At 41.9% G+C, this 25,731-nt stretch overlaps 1 protein-coding gene across 4 annotated transcripts in view; it reads left to right on the forward strand.

Moving 5' to 3' along the window:
- Positions 1 to 25,731, forward strand: part of SEMA3F (semaphorin 3F) — a 917,803-nt gene that overhangs the window by 791,510 nt on the left and 100,562 nt on the right. For all 4 annotated transcript variants that reach the window (XM_033925950.1, XM_033925947.1, XM_033925948.1 and 1 more), the window contains one exon: positions 11,968 to 12,009. In XM_033925950.1, coding sequence (XP_033781841.1) covers positions 11,968 to 12,009 — 42 coding nt within the window. The remainder of the gene's footprint in view (positions 1 to 11,967; positions 12,010 to 25,731) is intronic.

Below are 25,731 nucleotides of genomic sequence, written 5' to 3' on the forward strand. Positions count from 1 at the left end.
GGGGAGATCCCGCTGAGCCTTCCAACTGGCTCAGTGGTGCACCATCGGGAGGGGAGGGGGCGGAGTTCGCTCCCACGCCTAGAGTGTGCCTTACTCTGCTCCCGCTCTGCCCCGAGTACTCCCGGTCCGTGGGGGGAGGTGTTGAGGTCCGGCGAGAGGTAAAAGAATTTCCCTTCCACAGAACCACTGTCTAGAAGTAGCCCGAAAAGCATTAGATAGCCGCAGCCGCCCGCACCAATGCCCCACTGAGTTTATTATGTCTTTATTACAGCTAGCTCTAACAGAGAACTTTTTTACAGATGGCAATAACTTATATCTACAAACAAAAGGAGTGGCTATGGGCGCTTCTTGCGCCCCTTCGATCGCATGCTTGTATATGAAAGACTTCGAAGAACAGTATATTTACAGCAATCAGTGGATCCAATACATTAAAGGATAGAAAAGATACATTGATGACGTTTTTCTTCTGTGGCAAGGGTCAAATTACCAACTTAAATTATTTTTTGAACGGTTAAACACAAGAGATACCCACATACAGTTTACCATGCATCAATCTTCAGAAAGCATCAACTTTTTAGATACATGGGTTACATTAAAACACAAAAAGTTGGAAACTAAATTATACATAAAACCAACCGATACCACTAGTCTACTAGAATATAGCAGTTGTCATGCTGCAACTCTGAAAGACAGCTTACTATTCTCTCAATTCTTGAGATATCGGAGGATCTGCACCCATACACAGGATTTCAAACAATCTGCAAAAAATTTATCTAAAACGTTATCTGGTAGAGGTTACCCTAAAAAAATTTTAAAAAACAGCTATCGGAGAGCCAAAAATAATCATCAAGAATGGCTTTTACATAAAAATAGTAATTCAAGAACATCAAAAGACGCGAATGACCCTAATAATTTCAACATGAATAAAGAAGAGCAATTGACTTGTGTGCTTAGATACAACGTGGAGTCTCAACAATTATCCAATATCATTCGGAATCACTGGAGATTACTACAAGGAAGCCCATGCTTTGAAAATGTAAACTTACGTTTAGCATATACCAGATCACAAAATTTAAAGAAACATCTCAGTTTAAAAGCAGATAAGAACAAGCAACTTGATAATTTAAATGGATATCATTCCAAATGTGGCAGTTGTCAAATTTGCCCCTTAACAATTCAAGGATCTTCATTTGAAAATCTTTTTAATCAAAAAACATATACTTTGAGACATCGGACATCATGCAGGTCAGATCATGTGATCTACATGATCAAATGCCCTTGCTTTAAAATGTATATAGGGAAACCACCAGTCAATTCCGAATACGTATGTCCGAACATAAATCTTGCTTACATTTACAGAGAAAGGAAGCTCCGTTGGTAGCGCATTGCTTAACTTACCAACATACATTTGAACAATTGAGGTGTATGATCATAGATAAAATTCCGGAATCTTGTAGAGGAGGGGATAGGGGAAAAAAACTGCTTCAAATTGAACAAAAATGGATAGAAAGACTTCAAACAATACAACCAAACGGACTCAATATAGCATTAAATTGGCAGATATTCTTCAATTAGAAGATCAATTAAAGTATTTTTAATTTCATAAAAACAAAAATCTTTTCAAACTAATAAGAACGAATTTCATTTCACAGTAGATAGGTTATCCAATGAGAAGCCGTTCCGGATATGACATCAGATGCTGGCAAAGGTCTTTAAAAATAGAGGTACAAGCCAGCCATGATCGATGTTACGGGAGAAAAGTTATAGATCAAAAATAAGTAAGTACAAAGTGTTTGTTGTTTTTCTAGGACGAACCAACTTAGAAGTTTCTATTAAAAATAAAAATAAATATAAAAAAATAATAGAATGGATCTTGAATAAAGATGTTTTTATATATGTTTTATTGTAGAATTGAAACTAAAACAAATGCTGCTCTGAAGAAGCTCTGATTATTTCAACTAGAGCGAAACGGAGATCTTCCGTCACACGAATGGGTGTGGGAAGCAAGCCGGGCGTTAATTCAAACCCGAGCTAAGTACCACACATTTTACAGCATAAGAAAAAAGCGCAACAATAACATAAATGAATAATATATAAAAAATAAGCTCATAGAGAAAATAAGACCGAAATCGATGATAGCCCAGCTACAAGTCCAACAACTAGGATTTGCTCTGGCTGCTGACTTTGGGCACTTGAGAAATAAAGTCTTTATCTCTATTAATGAGCAGGTCTTACTTCTTAGTTTTATCATTGGCCTAACATAGGTGTTTGAGTAGGAACCTAAATAGTAACAATATTCCATACTACCAATCCTAGGGCAAGCGATGGTGTTCTATTAGCTGACATTTTCAATGATTCCCTAGAGTTGGGAGTGGTATCAGAGAACTGAAGAAGGACAGAGGTGATGCCTCTCCACAAAACTGCAAGTAAGGAAGACATAGGGAACTGCAGGCTGGTAAGTCTGACTTCTGTGGTAACTAAATTAATAGAAATGCTTCTAAAATAGAGAATAATGCATGGAATGTTGCTACTCCTTGGGTTTTGGCCAGTACTAGGGACCTAGATTGGCCAACGTGAGAACAGGCTACAGGGCTTGATGAACTATTGGTCTGACCCAGTAAGGCTATTCTTATGTTCTTATGTTTCTAGAATCCAGTAGATTACAGGACCCGAGGCAACATGGATTCACTAGAGGCATGTCAGACAAATCTGATCAACTTCTTTGACTGGGTGTCTAGAGAATTGGATAGAGGGAATGCACTAGATGTGGTATATTTAGATTTTAGCAAAGCCTTTGACAGTGTTCCACACAGGCATCTAATAAATAAACTGAGTATGGGTCCCAAAGGGACGGACTGGGTCAGGAGCTGGTTGAGTGGAAGGCAACAGAGGGTATAGTGGTCAATGGAGGAAAGGGATATTACCAGTGGTGTACCTCAAGATTTGGTTCTTGGGCTTGTTCTTTTTAATATTTTTATAAGCGATATTTCTGAAGGGTTATCTGGTAAGATTTGCCTCTTTGCGGATGACACCAAAATGTCCAATAAAGTAGACACCCCTCATAGTATGGATAACATGAGAAGCTTGAGGAATTATCTGAAATTTGGCAGCTAAGATTTAATGCAAAAACCTGAGGAAACAATACAGTTTAGGGGATGAAGAACTTTTGTGCACGACAGAAAAACGGGACTTAGGTATGATAGTATGTGATAATCTTAACGTCCGAGTGGGCATTCTCAAAACAGACTTGCTAGACATCTTTCTGGTTGTTTTGTCTTGAGTGCATCCATATCTTAAGGGGGCATGTTAGAGGCGTGTTTTGGGTGGCCTTTGGACTTGGACACTCGGCAGCCATAATCAAACCTTTAAGAAAACATCCTGGGGGAGCGTCGAGAGCCAGTTGGCCGGTTGCCCTTCTCCTGTGACTGCGGGGTCTTATGGCAGGACGGTACATCAGCGAATCCGCTCCGCGGAGTATGGCCAAGGGCGTGTGTCCAAAGGGTGCGTGATCTGGAGCATATTTGGATCCTTGAACAGAATATTCTGTTCAAGCAATTTGATGGGGAAAAGAAAGGGGGGGGGCGTGAAAAAGCAGGTTGTCTCCTCGGAGATTCAAGGTCCTATGGACAAACATCTAATTCCAGCAACGCCATCAATATCAGCTGGTCCCTTATCTCCCCTGGACTTTTCTCTGTCAACAGGGGGGACCTCCCCCTCCCCCACAACTGATAGGAGGAAGATTCAGTGCATCCGACACTGATCACTCCAGGTTGGTGGTAGAGCTTGAGTCTGAAGAAGAACGAGATGGAAATGATATATCTCAGGTCTCTCATACCACTGAGACTAAATTGTGTATAACTTCTGATTTGGTCCCTGTCTTTCATAAATATCACTCTATAGATAAGTCAATTTCAGAGGGAAATGATATTACTTTAAAAGATATTATGCAGGTGATTGTTAAAATGAATAGTACTCTACAGAGAAACTTACAGAGCTTTGCAAAATTTTCAGAAGATTTTCTGTGACATTTAAAGAACAAGATTTGAAATTAAAAGTGGTGGGAGAACAATTAGAAAAGATAGAAACTCAAGTTAAGCTCTGTCAGTCAGCACAAACATCTGCTAGTAAAGATAGTTTATTGATTCACTCTAAACTGGAAATATTAGAAAATTCTACAAGAGTTCTCAATTTGATATTTTTTAATTTTCCTGTAATGCATTTCTTATTGCCCAGAGAGTTTCTAAAAATTTATCTAAAAGAGGTTTTGCAGATAGTATTAGAAGACAGGAATATAGTTAATGCATATTATATTCCAGTTGGTAAAAACAAAATAGCTCCTGAAAGAGATATGGATAATATTTCCTCTCCTGATAGCCTTACAAAGTTTTTGGAAAATACGCAAGAGCCTATATTTAAGAGAGCTACCTTGTTAATTACATTGTCTTCTTTGGAGGAAAACAAAAACAAACTTATGAAAACTTATTATCCAAAAAAAAAACCCAGCTTCATTTTATGGTCAATCTATATCAATTTTCCCCGGCGTATCCAGGCAGACTCAAATTCAACATAAGGCCTTTTTGTTGCTGAGACCTAAAATCTTGGCAATAGGGAAGCATTTTCTTTCTAAAGTTTCCTTATAAATGCCTGGTTACCTGGGAGAATAATTCTTATGTGTTTTTGGAACCAAGTCAGCTAGAATTATTTCTTGTTAATAAGCCTGAGAAAATGTCAGTATTATCTACTCCAGGGGTGTCCAACCTGCGGCCCAAGGGCTGCATATGGCCCCGTGAAGTATTTTCTGCAGCCCTGGTCGAGAGCGATGCAGTGTTTTCCTCTGGTGCCCACAGGTGTTTAGCATCTTGTCGGCTCCCTCCATTGTTTTGCTGCAGCGTTTGTGCTGCTCCAGAAACATTTTTTTCGGCCAATGCGGCCCAGGGAAGCCAAAAGGTTGGACACCCCTGATCTACTCCATTAGGTTAAATGGGTTTAAAAAATGTTTCAGCCAAATATGCTGTGTTTTTTCTTTAGTATTAATGATTTTCTGCTCTTTTCCTCCCCGAGATGTGGACCTGATTGGATGTTATATTATGTTTTTAATGTGGTTAACGTTCTTTAAGCCAAGCTGCACATTGACTACCAATCACACATAGAATATCTTTTAAAATCTTACTGTTAACATGTGCCTATATTTTTGGATCGTCTTTTGATACCGTATTCTTCATTTAGGGCACTCAGATCAACATAGCAACATTTATTAACTATTCCTTCTCTAAAAATAATAAGGACCAGGAGATCTACTATTTTCTCGGTCATAGCACCCAGCTTTGGAACAATTTACCATTATATCTACGTAATTATTCTTTATTTTATTCTATTTTCTTTTTATGTGCTCCCACCATATGTGTTCTTCCCTAAATGTTTCTTTTTCTTTCTCTAAAGATTGTAGTTCATCCCCCTTACCTTTTGTACCAGTTCGTATTAGAACGTATATAATTAGTATACAATGTCTTGTTTTGTCCTCCCCTTTTTTCATTTTTATTTTTAAATTGTTATACGCATTGAAATATGATATTGCGTAGATAACAAATCTTAATAAACTTGAAACTTGATTTTGCTTGATTTCTAGTATTGTATTCTAATATTAGAAATCAAGCAAAATCAAGTTTCAAGTTTATTAAGATTTGTTATCTACGCAATATCATATTTCAATGCGTATAACAATTTAAAAATAAAAATGAAAAAAGGGGAGGACAAAACAAGACATTAAAAAAATATTCAATGAATAAATAATTAAAAAAAAGGGGGCTTTTAATTTTTAGATATTTGAAGTTGTGGCGCAGCCGGCACCCGTGGGTAAGTTTGGCTCCAGCTAGCGCACAAGATAGCTCACCTCCGACGTGCTTCCATAAAGCTGGAAGTCCTGCTGGTGTCCAAGTTCAATGAAGTGAAACAAGATTCAGAATAGTAAATACCCAAAATCACTCACAATCTTGGTTTATTGGTAAATGACTTTGAAGCAGTCTTCTTGGTCATACAAAACAATAAAAAGAAAACTAGGAACAAAAACAAAATGAGCTGAGAACAGTGTCTCACAGCTCCCACCTTTATGCAGGTAAGTATAAGCAAATTAACTTCCAAGTTCTGCCTTTGAAAAGAGGCAGCCAACATAAGTCCACTGCTTTTCCAGTTCCTAATCAGTGTGGTGTCCAAGCCTAGGTTATGGCAGGCTTGGCCCCAGCCAACTTGAAAGAAGCTGGTGGGGGGAGGGGAGTAGCCGAATCTGTTATCACAGAATGCCACAAATGGCCCCACAATCCCTACCAAGGATGACCAGTGGATTCTTCCCCAAACTACTTCCACACTCCACAGCATTCAAAAACCACAAAATATAAACTTAAGCAGTGCAGTTCAATTCAGCTTAAAAAAAAAACGTTTTTCTTTCAGGCTTCACAGAAAGAAAAGTTCAGCACTACTATCCTTCTTCATTTAAATACTCACAGCTGCTGAGAAGCAGTGCAAACAATTGCTATACTGAGCATGAAGAGAAAAACACAACTTTCAAACAAGTAACTTAATTGTCCTCCATAGGCATACCTTCAGGAAAGTAAGCAGTTTCCTGGCAATCCATGGGTTCTACTTCTGCTGTCTGGTTAGCCACAGGGTCAGTGTCAAAACCCACCATCTCTATATCAGTAGAGCAGTGAGGGTCAGGAGCCCCGTCCTGAACACCTCCTTCCTGAGCTGGCTCAGGGCAGACTGCCTGTCTTCTCCTGAGAGCAGCCTCTAATACATTGAGCCGGGCACGCCCAGTTCTCTGCGGGGGGGAGGAGCAGCCTGCAACTTTTGCCTACCTTTCTTAGGAGCTGCAATCAGCTTCTGCAGCTGAGAGTCAGCAGGGAAGGTGGACGAGATCTGAGGCTGTTCCAGGATATTCTCCTCACATTCCTCTCCTCCCTAGAGATCAGCTGCCTGAGACTTAAAGGGGAATATATCATTTTCCCTATCCTTTACCTCAGGCTTGTCACATTGGTTAGCCCTTCTGATGGCTGGGCTGGTTTTAGTCAAACCCCAGCCTGGCACAAGCCGAGCTCTAAGGCTAGGGGTGTGACAAAGTAGACCTGTTTTAAAAGCATCTAAATCCTAATAAAGGTGCCCAAACTGACCAGATGATCAAGGTCACCTCCCAGTGGTCACCAAACTCCTCCCACCACCCAAAAATGTTAAAAAAAAACAAAACCCACCAATATTTTCCAGCCTGTATGACAGATTCACATGGCTCACATACAAAGGGGTGCTTAAAAGTTCTCAGCCAAACCAACTTCCTAAATCTGATGTTATTTTGCTATTGTAGCTCAAAAGAGTGTTATTTTAGTTTATTTCATTAGAGTTTATAGATTGGCAGTGTTCAGAAAAAAAAAAAAAATAGATGTCTTGCTGTTTTGAGAACGGACATTTTCTCTACTGGATTTCTGGATAACTTTTCCAAGACGTCCAACTCAGACTTAGACATCCTATCAAAAATGCCCCTCTATGTATCTAGACTGACTAATAGGCCAGAGATGGTTTCTCTCACTATGTGAGTAAGTGTGTTGGTCATAAACACATAAAAGAAAAAGAATATTTTTCTTAAAATGAAAAACCTGGAGGACATATTTGAAGAAGCCCAAAAGGAGGACATGTCCTCTTAAAAGAGCATGTATGGTAACCCTAAATTGACATCCATTTACACAATATGTTTTTCTTTGAATACCAGATAATTAAATTCTTCAGTCCAGTATGTCATAGACTGACATATAAAGTGGGTTACAAAATCACACACATAATATAAATAACAAACATCTACATAAAATAAGACAGTACTACACTCTCTTTTAACCACAACGTCCAGCTTTTTACCACAAAGCTAAGATGTTCAACACCCATACTTCATTTTACAAAATAAATATTGTTTTAATAATCTTTTAAAAGTATTCAACTCTCTCTGCTATCGTATGTATAATGAAATCTTATTCCATTCATGAGGGCCTATACAGGAATAGGCGCCCACTCTGGTTGCTTGTAATCTCATCTGCTTTCTTGTTGGTCTATAAAGGTTGCCAAGATCAGCTGAACGTAAATTTTGAGGCAGTATATATGGCAAAATACTATCAACCAAATATTTTGGCGCCAACTGGTGCATACACAAGTATATTACTGAATTTCTCCATACATAGGCCATGGCCTATACATGGGGCGCAGCCTAGTTAAATGGGGCTGCCTATGTACTGATTTAAAATCATCCCCTCTCCCCCAAACTTTTTCAGAGCCCTCTCGCTGGATGGCGCATGGCTCGGGACTCCGCGGTGCAGGGCAGTTGCAATCTCTTCGGCATCCGGCCTGCTGACGTTAGTTCTCGCGAGTCCCGCGAAAGCTGATGTCGGTCATTCAGTGGGCGGTGCGAGGCCAAGCTGGATGCCGAGGAGATTGCAGATTGCAATAATCTAAACTAAACAGAACGACTATCTGAAGGACATACTTAAATTTAGCTCTAGAAAGATATGGTCTAAGATTACTTAATAACCATAATTTAAAATATATTTTCCTTACCATTGCCTGTATGTGCTTGTTAAAGAATAAGTGTGAATCAGTAACTATACTTAAGTATCAAATTTCAGGTGAGAACTGCATAGTTGTGCCCACTTGTCAGTGAATGAATATACAGTAAAACCTTGGTTTGCAAGCATAATTTGTTCCGGAAGCATGCTTGTAATCCAAAGTACTCTTATATCAAAGCAAATTTCTGCATAGGAAATAATGGAAACTCAGATGATTCGTTCTACAACCCAAAAACTTTAATACAAAATACTATACGTACTTGCATTGCAATACCTCGCTCATTTAGAACAATCACTACACTCCTGCAGCATCAGAGAGAGAAGAACCATCAGCTTAGTTGTGATGATGTGATGCATGTAGACTGTATGTACTCATATTGCAAGACCTTGCTCGTATAGAAGTCACTATACTCTTGCAGCGTCAGAGAGAGAAGAACCATAGTTGTGATGTGTGTATACTGTATGTACTTGTATTGCAAGACATTGCTTGTATATCAAGTTAAAATTTAATAAAATGTTTTGCTTGTCTTGCAAAACACTTGCAAACCAAGTTACTTGTAATCCAAAGTTTTACTGTATAAAGTTACCAGACATCTGGATTTCCCAAACCATGTCCTCCTTTTCAAGGACATGTCCGGAGGTCCTGAAGGCTTTTCAAAACCCAAAACTTTGTCTGGGTTTTGAAAAGCTTCCAGCTAGCAGTGACGTCGGGACGGCATATGCGCATTCGCGGATGCAATACATTGATGTCACACGCATTCATGTGATGCCATCGCATCACACCAACGCATGCGCAGATGCCCTCCCAACAAGTGAACAGGTTGAGAGGGCAGGGCTGTGGGTGGAACGGGGCATGATTCGGGCGGAACGGAGTGGGGCCGGGAGGAATGGGACGGGGCCATATACCATTTTACACCACCAAATTAAGTTTTGGGATCCTCCAGGTTATCTGAGAAACGCAATTATGAAGGCTGACCTGTCTTCTGTTTTCCAGCTTGCCACTCTCTGGATTGTTGTAAAGATAACCATACTATGAAATGGTTATATGAAACTAGTGTTAAAGCCCGTTACATTAACGGGTGCTAGAAAGCAGCCCCCTTTCCCTCTCCCCCTCCAGTTCCTCCCTGACTGTCTCTCTGTGGCCCCCTTCTATCTCCCCTCCCCCAAGCAAAGCTGTCTGCCTCCCAGCACACCCCTCCCCCAAAGCAGCCCCCTTTCCCTCTCCCCTCCAGTTCCTCCCTGACTGTCTCTCCGTGGCCCCCCCTTCTGTCTTCTCCCCCAAGCAAAGCTGTCTGTCTCCCAGCACAGCACTCCCCCAAAGCAGCCCCCTTTCCCTCTCCCCCTCCAGTTCCTCCCTGACTGTGCAAGCAGTGTCTCACTTCCGGCTCACCACACAATTGTTTCCCATGTACTCACCTTTATAGGACCCCCAGGGACCCCTGAAGAAGACTTTTTGTCGAAACGCGGACCGTGTTGGGTCCTGTATCCCTAGTGGACTAGGTCCTTTAAGGCTCTTATGTGGATGATTTACTTTTATGTGGATGGAATTATTTTATGTGAATGATTTTAGTGTACCTTTGGAACTTTAATACGTTCAAATAAAGTCCATTTAGGAACATAGTCATTCCACAGAGTTTTTTTGGTTTTCTCTGGATTTTCTTCTTTGTGGATATTTTGGGGTCAATTCCTTTTGTTTTTTAAATACTATTGAAAACATCTTACCTGGCAAAATTACTTTAAGAAATTCAGAACTGCTGCTATATTTACTAGAAGTCTCTATTAACAACTCAGAAGAGCAACTTAACAGAATTTATATAACCTCAGTAAAAAGAATGAAACAAGATTATATATTGCACACATGAGAATCTCCCTTCTCTTTATAAGAAGCAGAGTGCCACCTACTGTTTGAAAGTGCACAAAGTTCAGCTTGATAATTCTTTTTTTTTTTGCATATGATTTTTATTTTGCATATGATTTTTATTGCATATGATATTTATTTTGCATATGATTTTTTTTTGCACTTTTCAAATGTAACTACAAACATTATAATAATATATATCAATATATATATTGCAATTATACATGTAAATATTGTAACAATACAATACTAAAATATAATCACCCCCCCCCCCTCAGTTCATTTTCTTCCCTCCCATCTCTCAGAACTGCTAAATAAATAAATAAAACCCCATGAATAACAATCAATCAATACATGACTTCTTGCTGTTGGAGATAACGTATTTTAAAAAGGCTGTCAAAGCGTGAGCAACACTTGTCCCTTTTTTGTTTCCCATTCAGAAAGAGACATACTTTCCATAATTAAAAGGTATAGCATATTGGAATGCCAGTGATTATAAGTAAGATGTAATGGTTTAACACAAAGAGAAAGAATGATTTTCAAGCCTGAAAGTATGGCTATTTTCAAAAAATCCTTAAATCCACTGGGAATAGGATATTTCAAATCAAATAACCAAAATAAGCTGTGACTATTACAATACCACCTAGTATTCCACATTTTACCAATTCTAGAAAAAACTATAGACCAAAATTTATGTACCCAAGTACAGAACCAGAACATAAAGGCTAAATTGGCTTTAGGGTGTCTACATTTGAAGCAAGAGCCTTCAGAGACGAGTGTTGAGTGATAAGCACGCCAAGGCGCTACATATGAACAACAAATTTATATCTCATTTCAAAATATGATATATCAGGTAATAAGCTATATAATAAGTTCAAGAAATTATGTATATTGGGACCATGTAATGTGATTTGTAGCTCTACACACCAAGCCTGGGCCACCCTGGCATAATCTAAAGATGGAGAAAAATCCATAAGAGAATGTCTGAAATATTTCAATGGTACTATCAATTGAGCTTCTAGCCAATATATTTCTGATAAAAGCTCTAATACCTTAATAAGTACATTTGAATTTGGCAAAGAATTCACATAATATTTAAGTTGCATATAAGAAAAATATCTAAGTTAATCCAGCCATAAATATTACGCAACTGAGAGAGTAAAGTACCATCATCTTTAAGGATCTGATACAAATAAAAAACAGGTCCTCTCCTTGCCATTTGAAATTTAATTGATATCATACCAGGATGAAAAGACCCATTACCCCAAATAGGTAACAAAGGAGTAGATAATTCTTTTAAGAGGTATGAATGAACACAACCTACTTGCAGGGCATCATTCTCTTATTCTGGGGACCTGTTCCCGTATAGTAAACCAGAATCTGAACTGCTTGCTCACAGAGTTAGACAACTTTACAAATGTTTCTAACCTTGTGGCTGGAAGTAGTTGCCTGCTATACTGGGAAATATTTCTACTTCAAAAATGGTTCTCAACTGTCATATTCTTTTCATTTTAGGTTCCAGCTCCAATTAAAACAATGACCATTTCTTCCAAGAGGGTAAGTGATGCATTCTTGTGTCTTTTTTAACTTTTTACTTAACCTCCTCAATCACAGCTACTACTACTATCATTTATATAGCATTGCTACATATATGGGGGGGGGGGGGGGAATAATTCTACAATCTGAATGCTAACATGTACCAATAATGTGGATCAATTAGAATAATGACATATATACAAATATTTTGCTGACTTGATTGGCACAGACCTGATAGTTCATAAGAAATTATCTGCTTTGGTGAATTCCATGACTATTTATTTAATTTTCTATACCATTCTCCTCGGGGAGATCAGAACAGTTTACATGAATTTATTCAAGTACTCAAGCACTTTTCCCTGTCTGTTCTGGTGAGCTCACAATCCATCTAATGTACCTGAGGCAATGGAGAGATGAAATGGCTTGTCTAGGGTCACAAGGAGCAATATGGATTTGAACCCACAATTTCAACCACTGCACACACTCTCCCCATTTAGAGACTAAGGTTGATGACTTGATTTCAGAGCAGAAGAATTAGCCTGTTATTTTAGAAATAAAATAGAAGCCCTCAGAAACCATTTAGCTTTTACTTGATATTACCTAGAGCTATTGGTAGGGCAAACATTGATATACCAGTAGATAGAATGTGGTTCAAATTCCTTGTAGTTACCATAGATATAGTAATGTTTTTTTGGAGGAGGTAAATAATTGGTTAAACTGAGTTTTAATTATATAATCTCCATATTTTAGAGGATGATATAGTTTTCTCCTATTATAAAGAATAACAAGGCTATTGTAAAATATATGACAAATTATAGACCTGTGGCCTCGCCCTCTATCCCCTTTATTGACCAAAGTCAAGAAAGGCTGGGTCACAAAACAGCTAGAAAATTAGCTTTGAATACCTTTGATATACTACACCCTATTCAATCTGGGTTTCAGAAATGATTTGACACAGGAGGTTTTGTGGATAGGTACACCTAAGATTTGGAATGATTCAGTATTTATAAATAACCCTCACCCCTTTCACAAAACCGTAGTGTGGTTGTTTAGCACGGCCATGGCAATAACAGCTCCAAAGCTCACAGGAATTCTACAGTTTTGTAAAAGGTGGGGAGAAAGATAATAACTACGCTGGACACTTCTGTCCTGGTATTGGGGGTGCAAATAGTCAATTAACTATGAAATTGCAGGTCAATAAAGTTATTACCTTACATTAGGGATTTCTAGTCAGCCATTACCTTGCGGTTCAAGGCAGATTACAAAAGAGTTATAGAAGGTGGATTGCAAAAAGATATCTCTGGTCATTTTCAGGAGGGATAGGGAGAATATCTGGTCTTTTCCAGGGAAGATAAAGAGTATATAGCAGGTTGTTTTGTGGGGTCGGGGAGTTAATGTTGGGAAAGATGGAACTTGTGGTGTTAGGTCTTTTTCAGGGATTTCTTGAAAAGTATAGTCTTTATTTCTTTTCGGAATGTTTTGTAGTCTGGAGTTGTTATCAGTAGATTGAAGATTTGGTTGTCTGGTTTTGCTGCTTGAGTGGCTAGGAGGCCATCATATAGTTTTTTTCCGTTTGACTTCTTTGATTGGAAGGCTTGTGAATGGGGTGTGAGTTTTCTTATGCCTGGTTGAGGTGCTTTGGATGAGGCGGTTGTTCAGGTAGGTCGGGCTGTCTCCATTTAAAATTTTAAATAGTAGACAATAGGATTTAAATAGAATTCTTGCTGGAATTGGAAGCCTGTGTGAGTTGAGGTATGCCTCTGTAATGTGGTCGTGTTTCTTCAATGAGTAGATGAGTCTCAGTGCTGTGTTTTGAATTGTTTGTAATTGTTTTGTTATTGTTGCAGGGCAAGGGAGATAGAGGATGTTGCAATAGTCTAGTAGACCTAGTATTAGGGATTGTACTGTGAGCTGGAATTGTGTTTTCTCGAAGAATTTTTGAACTTGTCTTAAGTTTCTCATAACTGTGAATGATTTCTGCATTGTTTTATTGATTTGTGGTTGCATAGTGCAACATCTGTCTATTGTTATTCCTTGTAGTTATAGGGTGGATTGTAATTAATTGCGTTGATTTCTATATTAGTTATGGTTGGGGTTTTGTTATTTTCGAGGAGGATGAATTTAGTTTTTTTCTGGGTTCAGTTTCAGTTTGTGATCCTTCATCCAATTCGCTACTGTTTCTAGTGTGTCTGTCATTGAGGGCTTTGGTTGATCAAAAAGTTATTAAAAAAAATTTTCATTATTGAGGAAGTTTAGAGCTATCAGTAAATTATTTGAACTAATTACGTTTCATCTCAGATGGACAATTGTAATGTGATGTACTCTGTTCAAAATCTCTTATAAAAAGCTTAAAGACAGTCCAGAATGCTGCTGTTAGATTGATATATGCTGTTTATAGTAGCATAGTAAATGACGACAGATAAAGACTTGAATGGTCCACCCAGTCTGCCCATAAGTTATACCCATTTTAAAAATACATAATTAGATTAACTTGTCTCTAATTTGATATTTCTGGGCCGTAGACTGGTATTCTGGTTTTGTCCTAGGTTCCAAATGCTGAAGTTGCCATCTAAGCTCACTCCAGCCTATTCAACCATCCCGTTGTTTGCAGGATATCTACCGTAAAGTCTACAGGGACCGGTTGATACTTCAATAACCCCCTCTCCAGAAAACCTCTCTGTGGTTCAAGAAGTGTTAAACAGTATCAACATGCGCTATAGGAAAAATACTGAAGTCCTGCTTAACAAACTGTCAAAAAACAAAAGTGCTGCATCCTGGGAGGGAAATGGTATGTTTGTATACCAAGGAAAACCTATCGGTGGTTCTAACCTACTCGACCTCATTTGCTGTGTTACGCAGACCCATAGGCCCATAGGTTGGAGGGAGTTCATGCAAACCCTAGCTGAATTAAATATGCCTTCCTCGGTTGAGGGTAACACTGTCAACAGAGATATACTGTTATGCCTCAAGGAGAACCCAGCTATGAAGGTTGCTGAACTATATATGAAACCTACCAAGACCAAAGAACTGCTTCCTCATAAAAAACGTAAATTATTTCCCAGTTACCGCTCGTTGAGTGTATAAAAACATATCTTCAATAAAATAATACTTTTTAAAAATGAAAATAAAGACTGCAGACATTTTGATGTTAAGGGTTTTGTGTTTTTTTTTAAAACAGCATTCATGGTAGGAAATACAACCCTGGGGAGTATGAAATGGGTTTTGAAAAGATCTACATAAGATTTGTTTTTTATTTTTTACAAATTTCAGTACCATTTCATCATTTTGCATTAAATCTTCAGAATACATTTCTAAAATATTTTCAAAAGGTTGCCCTTTACAGCGATGATGTAAAAAAACAAAAACCCACACAGTGATAGCCACAGGCCTCAGACAGCGGGTGCTCTAACTGTCTGTTTTGATATAATACAGTCTTATAATGTTTATTGAAAAAGTTCATAATGCTGTTAGGAAAGAATAAACTATCCGGCAGTTGTATGCAAGAATCAAAAAATTCTCTGGTTCCATCCCAGGTCGAGTAGAGGGCCAACCAGTGTTCTCCCAGTAGGTTGTGAGGGTGTGTGTTCACGACAATTCCCATGGGTTTCCTTGGTATTTCTAATCCTGTTAACCAGTCACTGGGCAGTACATCTAAAAAAAGATTCTGCAACACAGGAGTCCTTCTTTAAAATAAGGAAGATCTGTATGGTGTTCATGTTCAAGAATGATCAAAAAGAACATTCCTTCTATGATTAACTTCTATCACGTTGTCGAAAACCCCATACACAATCATGTTCACAGTGTGAGGTAAAGCACTGGCAAAACATATTTCATCCCGCAGGTTTTGATCAGCGAGTAGTGGTCCGGCAGCACATAACCTTTGTAAAACTCCTGACAATCAACCAGCAGAGCATTGTCTTTCAGATGTTTACCTGTTGCTTGAATAAGCTGCATATATTCTCTCACACAATTTCCATTTTCAAAGTAGGATTGTAGAGGTTTTCCGGGTACTTGTTCACCATCCACACAAATAGAGCCGCAAAATTAATATCGTAATGTTTAAAATTGAAAAGGTTTTTAGCATAATTACCACTGAAAGCATCGTTATCCACAAAGCTCAACACGATGAACTTTGACAACTGCCCCAAAAAGAGATTTTCCTGATTAGCATACCGGCTGGCGCACGTGTGACTAAACACCTTCAACCATACACGGTGTATCGCATACTTGGCGTTAACTTTCAGTAGAGCTTCAGCATGTCCCAAGCGCACTCCAGGGGCCATTTAACTCTCTTTACAAAGAGGGCTGTGTTTAGGATGAGGAGTTTATAATTTTGGTCAGCATTACCACTCATTAAACAGAAAGAGTTTTTGTTATGAGACCATTTTATTTTAAGATCTACGCCATTGATGAGTAGCTTTTCTTGAAAAAATAGATCGCTGTGTAAATGCCCCAACAGCTCCACCTTATTGCTAGATGCTATAAAGTGAGCCCTTTCGGTAAAACCCACATTACGTGCTCCTATATCTCTTACGTCGTGATGTTCGGCTGTATATCCTTATAAAACAGGCCGCTTATAACTGTGATTTGAGGGCTCCTTCACCATAATTGAGGAGCAGCTCTATGAGGGCCCTGTAAGGGTAGCAGTTATTACTCTGACTAATCAGTTGGTCTCCCAGGGTAACATCCAATTGGCTAAAAATAGATGCAATCGGGTAGTTTACCAGGGCTACTTTGGCGGCTGAATCAATGTCTGAACCATCTTCTTTCACAATTTTACAGGTCAGATGCAGGAGAGTGTTGTTTAAATCAATGTAGTCTTCACCGTGCCCAGCTATGTAGAAGTCCAAAGGTGCTTTTTCCAATAAAGCTGATAATGGCGGTATTTCCACATAAATGCTTTTCTCGATACTGGTTTGGGTCGGGGTTAGCTCAAACAGATCTAGTTCTTATTTAACACATTCTTCAGAGCCGTGGTGTACAAAAGCCATGGTTTTTTAGAATATATCACGTTTCCTAGAACGGGCCCTTCTCTTCTTTATCCATCGGATAGCTTGGGGTTTCTTTCTTTTAAAAGGCTTTGGAGGTCCTTAGGTAGAAATCTCAGTGTGTCTTATGAAGCGAAGATGCATAATTTGTATCCCCCATACAGCTGCAACCCCTCCAATGTCCACCTTTTTAAACGCCTCCCCTCTTGTACAATTGCAAAACATCCCCCTGCACTGCAGCAGCTTTATAAACACCGCCTGCCCACCTCTGGACAACATTTTTAAAACAAACCCCCCCTGCCAAAGCCACTGTCATCACCGCTGCTGCAGTCATCACTGCCACACCTCTTTCAAGCAGCCTGGTAGTCCAGTGTATATCCTCTCTTAATGGCTCTGTACTATTTCCGGGCAGCAGGCACACAAGTCAGGAGTGCAGAGGTCAAGGCCAAACTTTACATGCTCCCGCATGGGCCCGTGCCACTTTCCGAATGGCTGGTGGCAGTTCTCGCAAGAATTGCTGGCAGCATTCAGAAAATGGTGCAGGGCCAGGCAGGAACGTGGAAAGCTCACACCTGACCTCCGTGCTCCTGACTCGTATACCTGCTGCCTGGAAATAGTATGGAGCCGTCAAGCGAGGGAGGGAAGAATTTAAAAAGGTACCGTATTTTTCGCACCTTAAGATGCACCTGACCATAAGACGCACCCTAGATTTAGAGGAGGAAAACAAGAAAAAAACATTTTGAACCAAATTCTCCCTGCCAGGCTCTGCACCCAACCCCACACTCCTTGCCAAGCTCTGTACCCTGTCCCCCCTCTGGTGGTCTAATGGTAGACTGGGACAAAGCACAGGGCAGGCAGGGCACAGGGCAGGCAGGGGCAGGGCACAGGGCAGGCAAGCCTAGAGGCTGGCAGGCAGGTAGGTATGCACAGGGCAGGCAGGACATATGAGGCATATGAGAACTCAGCAGAGGACCAATGCAGCAACCTCCAATTTACTCTGAACACTTGAAGTTAAGCATGAAAAATGTTCTGGAACACCTTTTTCCCATATGCTATCACCTTTGATTAACCAGGAGCCAAGCGTTGAAAAATTACTCAAAAGAACAACAAAAAAGTATATATAAACACAGAATACCTTACCCCATGGCCACAGGTTGGATTGGCGGATTTTGAAAGGACAGAACTCTACACCCTTTACGATGAACAATTACCTCATGTCAATCCCACATCGGCTCCACCTGGGTATTAAAAGTTAATTACCCACCTGGGGAGTTGCAGGGCTCTTGAGGTCCTGGCCCAGCTTTTTTTTTTTTTTTTTGGGGGGGGGGGTTGCGAGGGAGGGGGCTTGTGGTCTAGTTCAAAGGTGGCCCATTCTGGGGGGAAGTCTTGATCCTCCGGCGGCACGGTAGAAACAGCTGATACGCTGGCTGCCAGAAGGAAAGGGAAGTAGGGCAGGCCCAATGTGAGCAGCGTAGTAAGCTGGCTTCCAGGCAGCCATGCCATTTGCTTTGTTGAGTTTCACCTGCCGGCAATGGAAAAGAAAGCTGAAGGTACATGCACAGAAGAAATATGGATGCCCAACGGGTGCGCCGGTAATACACACCAGTAACAGGCATGTGCCGAGGTGAGCCGAAGGCCAGGAAGAGCAGGAGATAAAAGTGCCCACAAGGTCCAAAGAAGGATGCAGAAAAAGGACAAACAGTAGGGTGAGTTCAGCCTCTTGTTTCGCTGAGTTCACAGCGAAGTCTCCCTCCCCCTTCTCCTTTCCCCACAAGCCTCTTATCTCTGAACAGCTCCCGCTCCCAGACGGCCACGATTACCCCCAAGTGCTTGCGGTGGTGGATGAGCCACAGGGACAGCGTCTGCACGCTCTGCTGTGAGTTGCTCTGCTGCGAGTTGCTCAGCTCCGAGAGTTTCTTCTCCAGTGCCGCCTCGGAGAAGGCCAACATCCCCGGATAGTGGAGCGAAAATCACTGGTTGAGGACAGTCACTGATATCCACCACCTTCGCTGCAATAACCACTAGCACAACTACGGCCAGACAACTGTCTCATGCACCCGCAGCCCATACTCCCTCCAGCGCGCATGCATGAGGCCTCCAAAGCGATTAAAAACAAGTTGGGGGGTGTGTGTGTGTGGGGGGGGGGGGTTGTGGTATTCGCTCCATAAGACGCACCCTTATTTCCACCCTCTTTTGTGGGGGAAAAAGTGCGTCTTATGGAGCAAAAAATACGGTATTTATTTTATCATCTTTGAGTTTTATTTAAATGAAGTTATTTTAAAAGATTTTTCTTTACTTCTTTCCTTAAGAAATCTTAGTAACTTTTTTCTACACACAAATTAACCTCAAAACAGAACCGGCAGATAAATGCAAAATCAAAATTAATTGAATAACAAAATCACTGGTACTTATCTTGAAAAAGTGCTCTGGTGCTTTAAAGTGCTTTAGTTTACATTCAGTATCTGTAGATCTTTAAAGTGCTTTTGATTCGTGCTCCATATCTGTAGAGCTTAAGCTGTTGCTCGTTTTACTATTTTTAATCCATCCAACGTGGCCAGTGTTTCACGGGGCAAACAGCACTCCTGCTGCATCAGGGAAATATTTAAGCAATGCTTTTGTGAGCGGTACAAACGCTCCTGCCAGCGTTGGAGGATGGATTAAGAATAGGTAAACAAGCAACAGCTTGAGCTCTACAGATATGGAGCACGAATCAAAAGCACTTTAAAGATCTACAGTACTTTTCTAAAAACCTGGCAAGTGTCAAAATCCTGTAATAGTTTACTGAAATTCTTATCCCATAATGCTACCTGGTAATACCTGTTTCCGTAATAGCTGTTAAAGTTTGCAAAGTATTGGATGATAAAGATGTAATAGGGATGATAATTGTAATATCGCCTGCATAGCTATAGAATTTGATTCTGAAAGAAGCAACATTTATTTCCCAAAGACACTAAATAAAGATTGAAAAGAAATGGAAACAACGGCAAACCTTGAAGGACTCCACATGGATTTTTCCATTTGTGGGAATAACAATCGTTAAATCTTACCTCATAGGTTCAAAAATTCAAAAAAACGCTAAGGGGCTCATAATTTTTTTTTTTTTTTAATCTACAAAGTGGCCTAAATGGGTACTTGGACGATCAAAAAGCCTGATCGTCCAAGTATCCAAAACCATAAAATCTGGTTTTAGACGTATCTAAAACGAGCTTAGGCCTTTCCTGCCTCTAAACGTATAAAGCGAAAAGAGGCATTTTTAGAGAAGGGGAAAGGGCTGGAGGTGGACCGACCTAGACATAGTCATACAGCAGGTATAACCAAAGGTTTAGGCAGATTGCCTGGTCGGCACTTATATGTTTTGACTTAGACCAAGTCAAAACAGGTATAAGTGCTGAAAAAGGGACCATAGAGTTGATCGGGATCTGTGGGTGGGGCTTGAGGCGCCTGGACCAATCAGGCCCTAAGGCCCACCATTCTGAAGATGGCGGGCCAGTCAAATGGACGGGCTTGGGACCCGTCCATCCGTCCAACTTTTTTTAAGGTAAGGGGGGTGTTGTGGGGTTTGTGGGGGCCGAGCAGGGGTTCGAGGGGGTGCATCGAGGGCAGGAGGGCCTGGTATCCCTCCTGCCCGTATCTTAGTGGGGGTGTGGGTGGGGTTTTGGTGGGGCAGGAGAGCCTAGGCTCCCTCCTGCTCTGATCATGTCGGGGGGGTCTTGGTCGCCAGGGCAGGAGGGCCTGGGCTCCCTCCTGCTGACCCTATCGGGGGGGGATCGCGGCAGGAGAAATTGGCTATCTTTCCTGTCACGATCGTTGCTGGGGGGGGGGGTGGATTCTGTAACCGGTGTTCTTTTTGACAGACACCAGTTACAGAATCCAGCTTTTAGGTGAAGGACTGGCCCCTCCTTCGCCTAAACGCTCTTGTGTTGGGCGTTTGGGACAGGATTTTTGTGGGTTGATTATATGTTGTTAGTGTAGACATAGTGGTAGTCTGGACGTTTAAACAGCTAAACGTAGAGGCATGCCATTATAAAAAAAAACTCCTTTTGGACAGGTTTTTTTTTTTAGAATGGACATTTTCCCTGCTTCTACTTTCAGCATTTAGGCCCTGATTCTCCAAAGTGCCATCCCGATTTTAGGCAGCTGTAGGCGTCCTACAGCTGTCTAATCAGCCAATCGGGATGCACGTTTTTAAAAAAAAAATGCTCCCCAGGCAGGCCTGAAGGCACCTCCGGGAGCCTAGGGAGATCCGCAAGATGCCTAAGCTCGTCTAAGGGCCTTAGGCAGGCCTTAGGCGAACCTAGGCGCCCCTACACGTCTCCCTAGTAGAGGAGAAGCTTAAAATGTAGGCCAGCAAAATGCTGGTCTACATTGTAAGTAGACGCAGCCGCTATACTTATCGCGGCAAGGGATCTCTCTGCCGCTATAAGTATAGCAGGCCGCGGCCTGTCCGATCACTGGCAGGAGGGTGCCCAATCCCTCCTGCCCGAAGACGCACCCCCCCCGACACTACCGACTGCCCCCCCCCGACATTACCGATCTCCCCCTCCCCCCCGACAATATCGATCGCTGGCAGGAGGGTGCCCAATCCCTCCTGCCCGAAGACGCACCCCCCCCGGCGCTAACAACCCCCAAACCTCCACTCCACCAAACCTGTTCTTACGGCCAGACGGGTCTTGCACGCCCAGCCGGCAGGCACGCCTCGTCGAAATGAGGCGGGCCCGCCCCTTCCCGGCCCATCCCGCCGGAGCCTAAGGCCTGATTGGCCCAGGCTCTAGAAGCCTGGATCAATCAGGCCTTAGGCATAGCGGGTCCGCCCATCCCCACTAAGTCTTTTGTTCTGGTAGTGATACCTTTTTTGATAATGCCCAACATTTCTGTTTGCCTTCTTGGAGGCTGCTGCGCATTGTGCCGCTGGCTTCATTGTTTTATCCACCAAGGCCCCCAAGTCCTTTTCAAGGTTGCCTTCCCCCAATACCTTCCCCCCCATCGTGTAGTTGTACATCGGGTTTCCTTTCCCTACGTGCAAGACCTTACATTTCTCTACATTGAAGCTCATCTGCCATCTATTTGGCCAATCACTCAGCTTGTTCAGATCCCTTTGCAGTTCAAATACATTCCTCAACAGTTCTAACTCTACTGGAGAGTTTCGTGTCATCCGCGAATTTTATAACTTCGCACTTCATCCCTGTCATTAATAAATATATTGAAAAGCAGTGGTCCAACTACTGATCCCTGCGGGACGCCACTCGTGACCCCTTTCCAGTCAGAGTCATGACCCTTTACTCTGCTTCCTGTCCGCCAGCCAATTTCTGATCCATCTATGCACGTCCCCTTCCACCCCGTGGTTCCACAGTTTCATTAATAGGCGCTCATGGGGTAACTTGTCGAAGGCTTTTTGGAAGTCCAGATATGATGTCTGTGGGGTCAACTTTGTCCAATTGTTTGTTTATCCCCTCAAAGAAGTGCAGTAGGTTTGTTTGGCATGATCTTCCTTTACAGAAACCATGCTGGCTGGTTCTCATCAAATTATTTCTTTCTATATGCTGATATTGTCCTTGATTAGTGATTCGGCCATCTTCCCCGGAACTGAGGTTAAGCTCACCGTTCTGTAGTTCCCCGGGTCACCTCTGGATCCCTTTTTGAAGATGGGTGTGACATTCACTATCCTCCTTTTTGCAAGGATAGGTTGCATATCTGTTGTAGGAACTCCGCTATTTCATCTCTGAGCTCTTTCAGTGTTCTCGGGTGGATTCCGCCTGGGCCCGGAGAATTGTCAGATTTTTAATCTATCTATCTGTTTGAGTACGTCTCCGAGGCTTATCTCCACTGACGATAACTTTTCCCCTTGATCCCCCTTGAAAATATTGTCCGGTTCCGGCATGTTGGAAGTGACCTCTTTTGTGAAGACTGACGAGACGAACATGTTTAATCTGTCTGCCACCTCCGTTTCCTCCTTTACCACTCCCTTTCTGTCTCCCTCATCCAGGGATCCCACCTCCTCCCTCGCCGGTTGTTTCCCTTTCACATATCGAAAGATTGGTTTAAAATTCTGTGCCTCTTTGGCAAGTCTCTCTTCATACTCTTTTTTTGCTGTTCTGACCACGCGGTGGCATTCTTTTTGATGCTTCCTGTGCTCTTTCCAATTTTCCTCGGTTTTATCCTTTTTCCACTTCCTGAATTATTTTTTCTTGTCACCTATCACCCTTCTAACTTCATTGGATATCCATACTGGGTCTTTTGTTTGATTCTTTTTGTCCCCTTTTCTAAATCTAGGTATATACAGGTTTTGCGCTTTGTTTACCGTGTCCTTGAATGAGGTCCAGGCTTGCTCCACCGACCGTGAGGTCCAGGCTTGCTCCACCGACCGTGTTTTCCTGGAGCAGTTCCTGAGTTTTCTCCTTATCATTCGTCTCATGGCTTCATAATTCCCTTTCTTGAAGTTAAACGTTGTTATGGTTCTCTTCCCCTTTGGCATTTCTAATTTCACTTTGAATTTGATCACTATTGCCTAATGGTCCCACTACTTCCACTTCTTGGGCAGGTCCTTTCAGCCCGCTAAGGATTAAATCCAGAATAGCTGTCCCTCTCGTTGGTTCCTTGACAAGCTGCTCCAGGAAGCAGTCCCGTACTGCCTCCAGGAACTCCGTTTCCTTTGAACATTTTGAAGCTCCATGGCTCCAGTCTATCCCGGGATAGTTGAAATCTCCCATAACTATGGTGTTTGCGTTTTTACCTTCTTGCCTCAAGTCAGCTCTCAGTTCTTCGTCCTTTGCTTCTGTTTGCCCAGGTGGGCGATAGTACAGTCCCATCTTTATCTCGGTTCCCTTTCTTCCTGGTATTTTAACCCATATTGATTCCAGCTGGTCATTTGTCCCTGTTGCGTCCATTCCGGTCGAGTGAATGGTTTCCTGTATGTAAAGTGCTACTCCTCCTCCTTTCTGATGTGTCCTTTCTCTTCGGTAGAGCTTGTACCCTGGCAGTACTATGTCCCATTTGTTTTCCTCATTCCACCAAGTTTCCGTGATCGCTATGATGTCTAGGTCCTCATCTTTGGCCATGATTTCTAGTTCCCCCATTTTGTTCTTCAGGCTTCTTGCGTTAGTGTATATGCAACTTAAGTCTTGATATTTTTGTTTTCTTGTTATTCTCCCTTGCGGCTCATTTTTCTTTCTGTCCTCTTCCTGTCCTGCAGATTCCTGTTTATTGTCTCTCCTGTCATCCCCTTGTGGTACGATCTTATTTTCCTCCTTTTGTTCCTTCCTTTCCTCCTGTTCCCTTTTGTCCTCTCCTTGTAATAGACTTCTCCTATCTTCCTCTTGAATCATCTGACTCCGTTTGTATTTCATCACCTGTTTTGTGTCTTTGGTGTCTTCTCAGCACTGTCCCCGCTCAGATACTGTCTTCCGAATCATCGACACCTGGTCGACTGTTGGCTTTTCCCCTCTTCCTAGTTTAAAGCTTGCTCTATTCCTCTCCTGACGTTACTTGCTAATAGTCTAGTTCCCGCTGTGCTCAGGTGTAGTCCATCTCTCCTAAAGAGCTTGTTTTTGCCCCAAAACGTTGTCCAGTTCCTCACGAATTTAAATCCCTCTTCTTTACACCATCTCCTCATCCATGCATTTATTGATTGTAGCTCCGCCTGCCTCTTCACATCAGCCCTCGGTACTGGCAGGATCTCCGAGAACGCTATCCTCTGGGTCCTCATCTTCAGCTTCCTCCCCAAGATCTTGAACTGTTCGGTGAGTGCATTCCTGCTGTAGTCTATCCTGGTGACATCATTTGTCCCAACGTGGACTATCACTGCCGTCTCTGCTCCTTCATGATCCTTTCAATTCTGTCGACAATGTCCTTGGTTCTTGCTCCTGGGAGACAGGTCACCAGCCGATCCTCTCTCCCTCCTGCTATGTGACTGTCCACCTGTCTTAGGATCGAGTCTCCCACCAGGATTGCAGATTTCCCTTTTTTCAGCCTCCGCTGTGGTCGCAGATCAGTGTCCTTGGTGCCTTTCGTTTCTTCTCCCTCAAGGCGCTGGTAGGATCTTGCCTCTTCTTCCTGCAGGTTTCCTCCATGGGATCCTTCTGCCTCGGTATCAGATGGTTCTTGTCCTCTGTTAGTGCATCCTCCTTGTTCCTGTGCTGCTCGTGTTCTTGTTCTTCCACTCTCCTGTAGGCATCCTCGATGAACTTCTCGAGTTTCCTGACTTGTTCCTCAATGTTCCTCTCTCTCATAGGGTATTCGGCTGCCCGAAAAGGGTCTTCTGAGATGTACAGTCCCTCCAGTTCCTGGACCATGTGCTTCAGCTGACTGACTTCGCTTTTCAAGCTCTTCAGTTCCTGACATCGTCCGCACACATATGACTGTGTCCCCAAGGGTTGGTAGTCATACATGTGGCAGTCCATGCAGTACACTGGAAAGCTCAACCTCTGGGCACCTGCAGCTTCCATTCTTGTCCGCCTTCTAGAAGTTACTATGTTCTTTGCTTGTATGCTCTCTCCTGTTCCTGGCTCTTTCCAATCTTACATAGTAACATAGTAGATGATGGCAGATAAAGACCCGAATGGTCCATCCAGTCTGCCCAACCTGATTCAATTTAAATTTTTAAATTTTAGCTATTTCTGGGCAAGAATCCAAAGCTTTACCTGGTAATGTGCTTGGGTTCCAACTGCCGAAATCTCTGTTAAGACTTACTAGAGCCCATCTACACCCTCCCAGCCATTGAAGCCCTTCCCAGCCCATCCTCCACCAAACGGCTATAAAC

Source organism: Geotrypetes seraphini, chromosome 17 (genome assembly GCF_902459505.1).
Source record: "Geotrypetes seraphini chromosome 17, aGeoSer1.1, whole genome shotgun sequence".
In the NCBI taxonomy this organism is placed as follows: domain Eukaryota; kingdom Metazoa; phylum Chordata; class Amphibia; order Gymnophiona; family Dermophiidae; genus Geotrypetes; species Geotrypetes seraphini.